Here is a 14,313-nt window from a genome sequence, read left to right as displayed (position 1 = left end):
TCCAGGCTCAGATTTCCCTCACTGTTTACAGAGTTCTATATTGTTCTTTTTAAATATTTTAACATTTGCCTTCAGTTATGTGTCCCTTATTTCATTCCATGTTCATACACTTTTAGAATCTGAGCTCACTTGAGATCCCTGTATAGTGACATGCATCTTGTAATATACCACCCTTTTTAAAAACATTGGCATCATTTGCTATCATGTTGTCAAAATTGTATTCTTGAAAGTCTCAAAGAACTCTTGAGACATTTATTAAAATTTAATACCATGGAATCACTACGTTGCCCCCCCCTTCTAAATGTAATAAACATACCATGCCAAACACACACACACACACACACACACACACACACACACACACACACACACACTTTCCTGAAAGACAGACATCACTTTACTTGTGTTATAGACTGTCCAAATTGATCATCTTGTATGGGAATAAAAGGGCAAATAGTATAAAAATAGTATAACATCCCTGATGGTTTACTAAGTCTGTACCCATCTAACGTGATTAGTCCTCTGAACCCTTTTAAATTCTTTCTGCAAGTGTCTGAGGTTTGACAATCAGCCTCTCTTAGTTACTTTGTTGCATAAGAAACATCTCTATGTACTAAGTGAAGTGGAAGAGAAATAATTTACATTTGTTGAATATCTTCATTGTTAAATGGCTAAGGTATTGTTTATGTGATCAAATATGCTAAAAATGGAGTGAACCCATTCTTGTTCTTGAGTTCTTGATCTGTCTGATATGCTTAGTCAACAAGAGATACAAGATTTTTAAAATCTTCTTTCCTTGTCATATATTTCTATGAAGGAGGAGAGTATTATTATACAACAGATAATGAGTTGGAAAATAAGAAAGCTAACCTCAGAAATTAAGGCTTAAAAAAGGAGTAGCTTGTGTTTAATGCCTCTGTAACTTGGCAAGAGGGACATAGAAGGCTTAGTGAGACCCAACATGTGCTTAGAGGTGGATTTTTAGTTGATGTCTTGGGAGGTTCTGTAATCTAAGCTAAATGCTTAAAATCAATTAGTATATGTTAGACACAAAAATCTGTTTTTATCCCTCTATCTTATTTCTGGGACTTTCCATTCTCAAGAGCCTGAGAAACTAAACCTTACCTTGATAACTTGTTATTTGTGGTAAGAGATAAGACTTTTGTAAAACGCAATTGTTTTTTAATCTCTCTTTTCCATACTAGGGTGTTGTATGTACTAGTACAGTGGTCGGCAAACTCATTAGTCAACAGAGCGGCAAACCGCGGCTCGTGAGCCGCAGTTTGCCAACCATTGTACTAGTATTTCAGATTTTTACTTTTGAAACTTTCTCAAATGGGAAACCGTTCAAGAGTAATGTAATACCTTGACTAGTTGTTTTTTTAATACTCACCCAAGTATATGTTGAGAGAGACGAGAGAGAGAGAGAGAGAGAGAGAGAGAGAGAGAGAGAGAGAGAGAGAGAGAGAAACATCGATGTGAGATTGCTTGCCTACCCACATGCGCCCTGACTGGGGATCCATCCTGCAACCTGGGTATGTGCCCTAACTCAGAATTGAACCCACCACCTTTCAGTGCACGAGATAATGCTCCAACCAACTGAGCCACACCTGTCAGGGCCTGGGGACAGTTTTTGTTTATTTTTAAATTAATCAATCAAATGTTTTAGAAAGAAATAAAACTGGAACATTCCAGACTGCCACCAAAATGTCACACTGCAGCTCCATTTGTGTGTTAGCAAATCCCAGAGAACCGAGCCTTCCTATTCTTTGCAGCCCAGGCCAGTCACAACTGTGTTCTCTGAGTTCTCCCTCTTATTTTTCCTAACCAACCCCAGGCTTCCCAAATCAGGAGTAGGCTGGAAAATTGCCTTGCAAGTGACTAATATGCAAACACACATATCCCATAGGTTATTTTTCATTATGGTCATCAAGCAGGCTCTTCAAGGCAATAAACCTCTTGCAGCCCTGCATTCTGATGTCGGCTATGCTAATGTAGAAATAAACCAATGGGGAGAGGGGTAATGGCCCTCCAAGGCAGCTCACCCCATGCCTGAGGGCAAGGAGGCCTGCAAATACATGAACATGCTGAACAAGGGAACAAATAAGTAAAGAAGAAAGAAAGGAGGAGGGGGAGAGAAAGAGAAGGCTGAGGGAGAGAAAAATAGAAAGCAAAAGAAGCAAGAAACTCAGTGGGACCATGATGAGCTAGCAGAGCCAGTCACATCTCCCAGATTTATTATACCCAAGAGCAATTCTGGCCCACTGGGAAGATCACCAGAACATGGTGCATATTAACAAAATCAATCAAGTCAGAGAAGACCACCTTGCTCTTTACAGTGTTTTTATGTCCATTGATTTGTTTTAGCAGTGGGTGGGCAGAAGTTAGGATGGATAGACACAAACAGCTTCATGAGAACTTTTTTTTTTTCTAGATGTTGTGGGGAATCAAAATACCTCTCAACTTTCTTATATTATCTGCATCATGAGATAGATTGATCTTTTTGCCAGCAAATGAAAATAAAATGTAGAGTACTAGAGATACAGCAAGGATCAATGATGACATTAATTTTCTCACTTTCTTATGTAGCCATTGTCCTGTGAATATTCAGGAAATCTCAAAATATAGTTAGATTATGAATTCTACCTTTGAAGTTATCTACAATGTTTTCCATGAAAATGGAGAATCCAACCACATTCAGAGCCAAACCCACCTCATAAATCTGAGACTTAGCTCTGCCAAGAAGCACCTGTTATAGTTCAATGGTAATTTTCCTCTATGGTTCAGTCCATTATCTCCATCTTCCCAGGTGATAGCCTTTCCTTCACTCACATCCCAGTAAAATGGCTAAGTCCTATCTGTTTATCTCCCAAACATCACTTGGCTTCATCCAGTTCCCCTGTCTCTACCATTGCCTCCTCAACTACACCACCATCTTTCCTCATCTTAACTGCATTGACCTCTCCTATTTGATCTCCCTACTTCTACTACAGGTTTCTCCAATCCATTTCTTCTATAGCCAATGATGACCAGCACCTCGCACAGTGCCTGACTGATGGAGGCACTCAATCAATAGTTGTTTAGTCAATGAATGAGTCACTGAGTGAAAAGATTTGATAAGCATAGCAGGTACCAATATGGAACCTGCTTTTCAGAGCCAATGAGATTAAACCTTTTAATCAAACATTTCCAGGCCTTAATAAATCCCATGTACACATCATTTTGCTTTTTAAAAACAATATTGTTGCTTTTTCCAGGCACTCGCCGCATCTTTTCTATCCACCAAATGGCTTTTGAATACATATGCCTGTGGCTCCAAATTGATATAACACCTCTAGAAAGAAGAATAAGGAATTTAAAAATGATCTGTATCTATTTTCAAATTTTCCATTTTAAGAGCCAGTGTTTTTTGTTTATGCGCAATATGTTATATGATGACATATCTTACATGTTTTCAAAACCATCCAAGTAATTATATAAAAAGAGTTTTATGCCTGAAGTTATGTGTTATATTACTAGGAGCACTTTATAAGAAAGCAAGCATGGTCACAGACAAGAGCCTTCTTTTGATCAGAGAAAAGTAAATTTGTTTCCTTAACAAATCTAAGTAGAGAGAAAAACAGCTCTTAAATGTTCCCAGGTTGTTATCCTAAAGTTCTAATAAATATTTAGAATCCAAGAAGGATTGAAGAAATCTGTGAACCTAGAGAGGCCTAGAATTGATTTTAACAAAGTAAAACCCATTAACTTGGCAAAGTTTTATACTTTATAATGATAGTTTTCTTTAAAGTAAGGACCACTAATTCAAATGCCTTCAGAGAATGGTTGAATATATGCATTCCCCACCAAAAGGCATGCAAATTATTAAAGTTCTAATGCCAAAACATGTCGAAAGATAGATTTAACTTGTAGCCTTCAACTTCAGATCCCTACGGTCAGAGACTTAACATATATAATTTTTCCCTTTGGGTCCTCTGCTTGAAATTGAGCAATAAATGTTTTTGGGTTCTCTTGTAATGTGTTTGTTTGTTTGGTTGCTTTTACATGTGGCATTATTTCTTGGGAAAGAAAAACAAGCCTGAGATAACATTACAAAGCACATTATGATGAATTCATTTGGTATCAGGATAACAGCAGTGATAATAATGAATCACTGTGGATGAGATAAACCCATCCAAAGGAAATTTCATTGCAATTTGATGTTGGGTAAATGTCTCATTTAAAAAAAATTGCTATTGTACATAATTTTCCTTCATTCGTTGGTAGGATGTTTCCTTTAGAAAAGGAACTGTCTATTTCTAATTTTAAGAGGAATTATCATTATACTATATAATAAAGAGGTAATATGCAAATTTACCATCACTCCAACACACAAGATGACTGCTCCCATGTGGTCAAAGATGGCCACCCCCATGTGGACACAAGATGGCCCCCACAAGATGGCTGGCAGGGGAGGGCAGTTGGGAGGGACCAGGCTGGCCGAAGAGAGCAGTTGGGGGCAACCAGGCCTGCAGAGGAGGGCAGTTGGGGGGGACCAGGCCTGCAGGGGAGGGCAGTTAGGGGCAATTAGGCTGGCAGGGGAGCAGTTAGGCATCAATCAGGCTGGCAGGGGAGTGGTTAGGGGGTGATCAGGCTGGCAGGCAGAAGCAGTTAAGGGCAATCAGGCAAGCAGGCAGGCGAGTGGTTGGGAACCAGCAGTTCTGGATTGTGAGAGGGATCCCAGATTGCAGAGGGTGCAGGCTGGGCTGAGGGACACCCCCCATGCACGAATTTCATGCACCGGGCCTCTAGTTCTTTTATAAATACCTATACAAAGAAGGGATGCTCAGCTCTCCCTGGGCTCTTATGTCTAGTACAGGGGTGGGCAAACCTTTTGACTCGAGGGCCACAATGGGTTCTTAAACTGGACCAGAGGGCCAGAACAAAAGCATGGATGGAGTGTTTGTATGAACTAATATAAATTCAAAGTAAAGGAGCGGAGGGGAGAGCAAGAGAACCGGATAGAACAGCCGGATCCAGCCCATGGGCCGTAGTTTGCCCAAGGCTGGTCTAGTAGAAGAGAAAATATTTAAGTTGAGCACTATAGATGAGTAATGAGTTTGACCTGCAAAACTAAGCTAGCCAGTCAAGGAAGTAGAAAGCCATTCAGTTTTACTGGGAGTTGAAGTTTGAAATTGGGGAGTAGCAGAAGAGCAGGCTACAAAGACCAGGAGAGAAAAGGCTCTTTAGACCTTCTCTGGTAGACTAATGTGAGGATTTCATCTTGTAGTTAATAGGTAGGCACTATTCTTAATCTCATCCTGGGCTCTTGATCATGGCCCATTCCTCCTACAACTTTCATTCTTTACTCAAAAATTGCCATTTATCTAAGCCCTTTTTTGCACTTTTTAAAAAACCTTTCCTATTTTTTAAATATATTTTTATTGATTTCAGAGAGGAGGAGAGAGGGAGAGAGAGATATAAACATCAATGGTGAGAGAGAATAATCAATAGTCTACATCCTGCATGCTCCCTATTGGGGATGTAGACAGCAACCCAGGCAAGTTCCCTGACTGGGAATGGAATTGTGACCTCCCGCTTCCTAGGTCAACTCTCAACAGCTGAGCCATGCTGGCTGAGCAATCCTTCCTATTTTTAATACACTATTTTCCCCCTTTTCCCTCTCTCTTACTTTCTTTTAACTCCTGGATTTCCCAAATTTCAGCCATCTGTCAATCCTTGTCACTATCCTCATGAGATGCTCTCACATGGACATCAGGTCTTCCATAAGTACAGAAACACTCAATCCATGAATGGGCTAGGTTGAATATGTCCTTTTGCTGAGTCTTCTATATAACTTGAGCATTTGTCCATTTGTTTTGCTTCTGTGGGAAAATTCATCATCTGATAAAAATTGAAAGCTACTTTCTGGAGCATATTAAAAACTCTGAAGACATGATGACTGTATACTCTAAGAATTAACAGGAGAGGCAAACTTGTTTAGTTTATCTTTAAGAAAATGACCAGACAGTATTTTTCAGACTTACTTGAATGTTAGGATCTGACAAAGGTAAGCAATGGGGATGATCTTAAATAGGACAGAAGGTGTAACACAGTAGGTAAGAGATAACATGCCATACTTTTATGAAATTGTACCATAAAATTATATCTTGCATTTCACAAGCCTCTATAGGGTTAATATTATTACATTATTACATACTAGAGGCCCAGTGCACAGATTCATGCACCCTCTAGCAATCTGGGACCCCTTGGAGGGATATAATAGTGCACGAAGTGGCAGGTGGCCAGGGAGGAGCCTGAGTCCAGGTCGTGCACAACGCTGCTCCCACTCATCCGGGCCCCGCTGTGCCTGCTGTCACCGGTAGCACTGCAATGGAGGCGGGAGAGGCTCATGCCACCATCTGGTGCCTGTTGGTCAGGAGGTGAGCAGTGCTCCGCTGTGGGAGCACACTGACCACCAGGGGAAGCTCCTGCATTGAGCATCTTCCCCCTGGTGGTCAGTGTGCATCATAATGACCAGTCAAACGGTCACTTAGGGTTTTATATACTAGTATATATAAATTTTTACTTGCCCAGTGAGTAAACTGAGTCAATAATTAATTTGTTTCAAAATAAACATTGACAAAATTGTAATGAAATCACAGAATTGTATTCTTGACACATCTACTTGTTCAATGAAGGTTTGTTTTCCTCTCTTATGTTTCCCTCAGTCTTGATCTTTCCCCCCAATCACTTTTTCTCTCTTCTATTTTCCTAGTTTGCCTAGCTTAGGGGATATTTTGCCAAGCCTTCTTTGCCTACATAGTTTATCCAATTTGTCACTGTACAATGTCCCATAACTTCTTCTTAGATTATTCTTTTTCTTCATTTGTCACATTTCATTTTCTATCTATTGTGTTTTCATATAGTTTTAAAAGTTTATAAAATATACTTCTTAAATTTCTACAATGTTTTCATATAAAATGTACTGGGTTCTTTTTCTTGTAGTACTCCCTATATAAAATTCTTCCTTGCCTGTAATCTTTCCCTTCCCTCAATTTGACCAGACTTAAAGGACTTAAATATGTGTCATTTCCTATAATTTATGAACATTTTACAATTTAAAAAGCATACAAGAAGTTGAGAATAATGCCGTAACTCTAAAACATGCCCCTCTTGATCACTAGCCTCCATATATCTCTTGCCTACCTTTTCTTTAAGAGTGTGTTCACTTTGTGCACCTTTGTCCCCTGAACCCCAGAAATTCTGATTCAGTCTGCTTAGGATCGGATTCTGGGCTTTTATATTTTGAAAAAGCTCCCCATGGAGAGTCTAGAGTCTGATATGCAGTGCTTATTAAGAATGATGCTTTATATTTGAATCAAAACACAATAAGCTTTCTAGCTATGATGAATAATTCAATAGATTTAATTATGATTTTCTCTCTGTCCAAAACTAAGACTAGATGTTAATTGCCAGAGCAATAGATAAGGATGTCTATGACAACAGAACATTAATATGATATCAAAGTTTTTACAGGTGATTATTCATTTAGTTCTTAAAATATTTAGAAGCTATAGAATTAAAATTAATTCATTTTTCACTAAGTGAATAAAGTTGATAGAGGTTTTACATTTAATTTTGTGAATCAAATTGTATCTTCTTCCAGGCTCAGAGGCTAACTGTAAAAGACCATGAACAAATTTTTACTTCCTGATTTGATCCATTATTTTGCTATCTTACATTTTATTGCTGAAAACACTCCTTAAGTAGATCACATACTGTAAATACTGCTCCTGATTGCAAAACCTTCTCACACAAATACAATAGACTATTTAATGAACTTTTCTCTCACAAACTTAAAAATCCGATGACCCTGATTTAGGACTCTATATAAATGAGACTTAGATATAACAATTTTAAATTATTGCTTTATTCTTAGCTATTCAGTTCTCTGTTATCTGGGAAATAGAAATAACAAAACCTTTGTTGATTCTATAATTGGTTTGTAAAAGTCAATGTAACCATCAGCCTTGAAGTAAAAGGAACAAAATAAAAAATACAAAGGAGCCAGCTGGTGTAGCTTCATGGTTTAGCATCATCCTATGAACCAGAAGGTCACAGATAGGTCACAGTTAGGTCTATTCCAAGTCAGGACATATGTCCAGGTTGTGGCTTGATTCCTGGTGGAGGGTGTGCAAGAGGCAGCCGATCAAAGATTCTTTCTCATCATTGATGTTTCTAACTCTCTATCCCTCTCCTTTCCTCTCAGAAATAAAAAAGCATATATTTTAAAAACATTTACAAAGGAAAATGGCTTAGACAAAAATTCCCAAGCAGCTTTAGTTTATAGCATTGTAAGCCAGCAACAGGAATTCTTTGATTACTTAACAAAGATTCGGAAGGCATTTACTCTATCATATTACTACTCAATCTATTGTTCCCAGAGCTGCAATGTGGGCATCCCCTGAAGCTTGTTAGAAATAGAGAATTTGGGGCCCTCCACCGACCTACTGAATCAGAATTGGCAGTTTAAAAAGATCTCTAGGAGATTCTTGTACATGTTCAAGTTTGAGATGCACTTCTATAGCATACATCTAATAGGTGCTCCATTCATTTTTAATAAGTATAGTTGTGGATGATGTGGATACCATTGGGGGTACAAAATAGAGTCACAATCTTTTCCCCCTATGTTTTAGGCAAAGATTTTTCCTGACTTCTATGTTTAGGCAAAGATTTCCCCATTTCAGTAGTCATTCATGATTGCATGATTCAGCTAGTTTCCAAACCCTGGTGATTTTTGCCTTAACAGTTAATGATACCTCTAGCCTTTCCTTCCTGGTGCACTGTCAAAACTATCTCCTGTCCCAGCTGTATTGCCTGTGTCCCTGCCTTAACAGTAGCCTAAATCCTGCCCCAGAAACACAGATCTTGCTCTCACACTGCTGTACTTAAAACTTAAATCATTTTTCTGTTGCCTTCCAATGAATTGCAAACTCTTTAATAAAAAGCAAAATCCTCTCTGGCCAGGCCCAATATACACCCAGCACCACATCTATCCTTAAACTACCACCATCATATATTGATATAGAACCCAGATATATTTTCCTGGTCAGATCATGGAAATTGCATAACAGAGGCCTTGCCATCTGCCATCCCTTCACCCCACTGACCTTCCAGGTGCCTAAGTCCTACTTATTCTTTAAATTCCAAATTTCTTCCAAAGGTCTCTCCTGCTCCTCTTTCCACTGAGGTCACCCCTCTTCTGTCCAATTTTGGACAACTTGTTAGCTAGTATAACACATTAAGCTCTGCAATTGATTATACACTGCTAAAAATCCTAGAAAATTGTACTTATTTCTTTGAATCTCTGGGATGCCCAGTGATAAGTATTAATGCTAATGATACCCTAGTGATCATGAGACTGAATTCCTCCATCCCCCCCTTCTCCTCTTCTTCCCCCTTTCTTTATAGATTCCTAAATTCATTCAACATATACTTATTGAACACCCTTATGTACCAGGTATTGTACTAAGCACTAGGGATACAATCTTGAATAGGACACAATCTCTGACCTCAAGGAATTTATGGTGTAATAGGAATATAGACACAATTTGTTATAAAGGGGTGTGTACCTATTATTAAAATTGATGTCATGTGCAGCAGTGGTCTGATCAGGTGGTAAAGAGTGAGATGTAAGTAATGGAGCAAAATCAACTGGTTGCAAGGAAATACCACATGTTTACTATAGTATATCTCAAGCACATTTTAGAGTATGATCAGGAAAGCTTATGAATAGTTCAATAACTGTGTATAGTTTTATATTCTTTATGAGATATTGTGTCCCTGGAATAATGGCTTTGTTATAACTTCTTACTGATTTATCCATTCTTTTAACTGCTAAAATTTTACTACCCAAAGTTCTAGCATTCAAAATATTACACAGTAATAGTAAAAAAAAAAAAAAAAAAAACAAGAAGTTTATGTGGAATGAGGGTCTAAGGGAGAATTGACCCAGTCTCAGAAGACAGGCGTTCATTCATCTATTTGACAAGCATGTTCTGGGATTTACTGTGTACTTGGTATTGTCTCAATGGACAAGGGAATATAAGAGTATTTGATTATTAGAAATACATCTATTAGAAAAGTATTCTGCATACTGACTTTATACCATTAATACATAAGGATTTGTAAGTACTTTAGATTTGGTTATCTCAAGTTCTCATGTGATTTTGTTTTCTAAACTTCACATTGAAGAATTGGTTATTTTAATTGCCTTACCAATTCTAAATTAACTTTTTTTTTAAAAAGGCAGTTTTGACACCAGGTGTGCTTTTCATGGGTATCTTGCTGTTAGCATTAAAAATGAAAGTTAATTTTCTAAAGTAAAAATTTTCTAGATGTAATTTACTTACAGGATACTTTTCCTTACATTATATTCTTCTACTATCCCCCCTTTTTTGATTTAAATATTAGGAGGCTTTTGGAAATTTTATAATGTAGTCTTGATAGCTTTTAAATTTTAATTTTTTGCACTAAAATATGACTGCTTTAGGTTCATTACATGTTACACAATTTTACCATGAGATGAACTACCAATAAACATTTCAGTTAACATTTTAGGAACAGCTTTTTGTCCAGTACCATTAATTTTTCTAGAATATTTGCTTATTTCACTTAGCCAATTTAAATTAGTCTGAGAACTTGACTACTATTTTACTGTCAAATTTAATACTCTAACAACAATCTTATTTTACCCTGTAAATATTAGTGGAAAGGATTATTTGCCTTCTTGAGTAGGCCCTGAGCATTCCTGGTACTAGGTTGGATTTAGATATCAAAAACCCACTTCCCCACACCATGGGCACAAGACAACTCAAACAAGTCTTGTTGCAGTGAGAGGGCAGCTGCTGTTGGCCAAGTCTCTGTCTGTTGCCTGGGTCCCGATTTGAGCTGGGCATGGGAAGCGAAGCAGCCATGGGGGCAGGAGACCTCCCTCAGAAGGGATGAGGGTTCAGGCCCCTGCAAAGTTGGGGGGGTGAAACCTCAGAGGGAAGGTAGGGGAGGGTGGGGGTAAGAGGGTGAGATCAACCAAAAGACTTGTATGCATGCATATAAGCCTAACCAGTGGTCACGGACAACAGGGGGGTGGGGGCATGCGTGGGGAGGGGTTTGGGATGGGAATGGGGGGATGGGGACAAATATATGATACCTTAATCAATAAAGAAATTAATAATAAAAAATACACATCCTAAAATAAAAAAATAAAAATCAATAAATAAAAAAGGCAGAATATAATTTAATGCTAAAAACATTTTTTACGTATATTTGGTTGTAATAGTCTCTCTTTTTTGTTAATAGTATCTTTTTAATGGAACTATTTTTCTGACATATTTTAAAATTTCATTCAGTATAAAAAGTAGAAGATATTTAAGGTTGACACCATCAATGACTCATAAAAATGTGCTGGTGGCTATAGATTATTTTTAAATTTAATGCTATACCTTAGGGATTTATTGATAGGCTGCCCTTAAAAGCAATTATTTCTCAGTTTCATAATGCAAAATATATTGATAGGAACGGAACTTGAAATAATTTTCCTTCTAATACAGTAATGGTTTTTGTTTAAGTATTTCTAGAGATTTTTTCTTTCTTAATACTGTGACTAAACCACATAGGTTCTTTTTCACCTCTTATATTGACTGTCACTAACAAATCCAAATACTTATTTCACGTTAAATTTTACAACACTTCATAGACTATTAAACATGGAGCATCCTTCTGGGGACAAGAAATCGAATTTGCTCTTGAGAAGGTTTCCAACTAATTGATTTGTGGGACATTATAGCATCCTCTAGCTGACAAGCTTTACAAATATAAAAACTGGAGTTGAACTGAGAGAATGCTTTTTTTACTAACCCGTAAAAGGTGTCTTTCTGCCTTGTATCCTTAGGATATAGCCGTGTTAGTTTCATAGAAAAATTTTCACATGGAGCTTTTATATTTCTTCCTCTCCCAGCAGAACCACATGTGGTAGCACATTGTTTAATCTTTTCTCAAATAAAAGGACATGGGGCTTCATTTTTGTTTTGCCTTTTTGGTATCTTACAGGAACTCCAGGATGGCATCGGGCAGCGGCAAATTGCTGTCAGAGTATTGAATGCATCTGGGGAAGAGATAATTCAACAGTCCTCAAAAACAGATGCCGGTATTCTACAAGAAAAATTGGGCAGCCTGAATCTGAGGTGGCAGGAGGTCTGCAAACAGCTGGCAGAAAGAAGAAAGAGGTAAGGTGACAGATAAAATAAGAATTTTAAAATTTAGCAGAGTTATTTAAGCTGTCCTTTAAAAGAAAGATTTTGTGTAAGATTGTAACCAGGGTGAAAAGCACTAATATTAAGGAGCCTATCAGCAGTTAATCATTAGCAATAATACATTTTTCTTTCTTTTTCTTATGTACTGAAATGTTTAGTTGTTGCTAGTTAAGTAGGAAGTGCTTTTCTGCTACTTTAAAGTTTCAAGTTTGTTTTAAAAATCCCATGATTGTATAAATCTGAATGTATTCAGTATATTCCAACTTTAACAAGCTGAGGACCAATGCTTTTTAAAGGAAGATGAGAAAAGGAAATTATAAAGGACTATTTTGTAGCAAAGTTGCTCTTTGGCTAGATTTTTTAACAGCTACAAATGTGACTGTGTTGCTCAAAAACATGATAGTAATATTTACCTTTTAGTTTCACTGCATTTGTTAGTACATTCTTGAAGAGGGACATGGGCCCAAAATTTTCAAATCTGAAGGGAAAAACAAAATCTCAAAAAGGTTATTGTTGAATTCATTCATCATTTAACTTTCCCTTGGAATGCAATGAAAGCACAGAAAGCTAAATGCAAATGCATGCTGCTGCAGTTGGAAGGCATAGATATTTTTATAAATGGGATTTTGTATTATGCTTCCAGTTGTTGGTACTAATGTTTCCTCTTTCATAAGGGCGGACTTGGCCTTTATTTACCAAGTGAGACTATTGTTGTGAACAATACAAATTCGGTTCTATTGGCAGGTTCTTGCTTCCTACCTATTATTTACATAATAGGTGAATTTTTAAAATATATTTATTTATTAAATTGATTGGGGTGACATTAGTCAATATGAACATATAGATTTTAGGTGTGAGTTTCTATGTTACAAGGGGTGTATATTGCACCATATGCCCACCACCCAAATGAATTTTTAATATTCAGAAAGCTAAAACAACTCATTGATAAACATCTTTGGTGAGGATTTATTAGAAAAGTTTTGGAATTGTGCCCATTGTCTGCCCACCTGCTCTTGCCACCTTTGCTCATGCTGCATTATTCAGAAAGTAGATAGAATTCATATTTCTGTACCAAAAGTATAAATCAGTCGACCTACACACACATGCACGCACACAAATCTTGCTAAAGTTAAAAAATAATATCATCTAAAAACCATTTTATTTTAAATATTGGTTTAGAAAATATTATCATTTATATATTGATTACATAAAGACTCAAACTTTGTAGTTAAACTGCTTCCTTGAGAAAGTTATATACCTATTTTCCTAAGTTGAAATCCTTCTGGTAAACACACAAATATCCCATTATTTAAATAACTGATATATTTACACTATGAACAAGTTTAAACTTGTATAATGTCAGTTTTGAACTAGACTCAATCTAGTTTAAAATAAAATGTTAAGAAATGAAAAGATTAAGAACAATTGAATAACATGCTAAAAAATAAATATCTTGAATTCATAAAGTAGGTTCAATTGATTGGAGGGTTATTCTTTACTGTTTATAAAGTATTGTTTCTCAAATATATATATATATATATATATATATATATGTATATATATGTATATATATATATATATATATATCCTTTTAATTGAATTGATAGGGGTGACACTGGTTAACAAATTTATATAGGTTTCATGTGCACAATTCTATAATACATCATATGTACACTGTATTGTGTGTTCACCATCCCAAGTCAAGTCTCTGCCCATCACCATTTATCCTCCCTATACCCTCCTCCACCCCACTGCCCCTGGCAATCACCATCCTGTTGTCCATATCCATGAGTTTTTTTTTCTTTTTATTTCTTTTTTGTTTAATCCCTCCATACACCTCTACCCAGCACCCCCTATAGCTGTCAGCCTGATTGCTATGAGACTGTTTCTCACTTTGAAATATCTTACTCATACTATTTGAACAAAGTATATTAATTTTTTTCCAAAAAACTATTTTTCACCTGAACTTTTAAAATCATGTTATTTGTTATCCTAATAAAAGAGTAATATGCAAAATAAC

At 36.8% G+C, this 14,313-nt stretch overlaps 1 protein-coding gene across 1 annotated transcript in view; it reads left to right on the top strand.

The window, feature by feature from the left end:
- The window catches only part of DMD (dystrophin), a 2,407,712-nt gene that overhangs the window by 1,429,760 nt on the left and 963,639 nt on the right, over nucleotides 1-14,313 (top strand). The window contains 1 exon segment of the mRNA XM_080651877.1: nucleotides 12,091-12,266. Coding sequence (XP_080508003.1) covers nucleotides 12,091-12,266 — 176 coding nt within the window.

This window comes from Plecotus auritus, assembly GCF_963455305.1.
Source record: "Plecotus auritus genome assembly, chromosome: X".
NCBI lineage: Eukaryota > Metazoa > Chordata > Mammalia > Chiroptera > Vespertilionidae > Plecotus > Plecotus auritus.
This window is presented reverse-complemented; position numbering and strand designations above follow the sequence as displayed.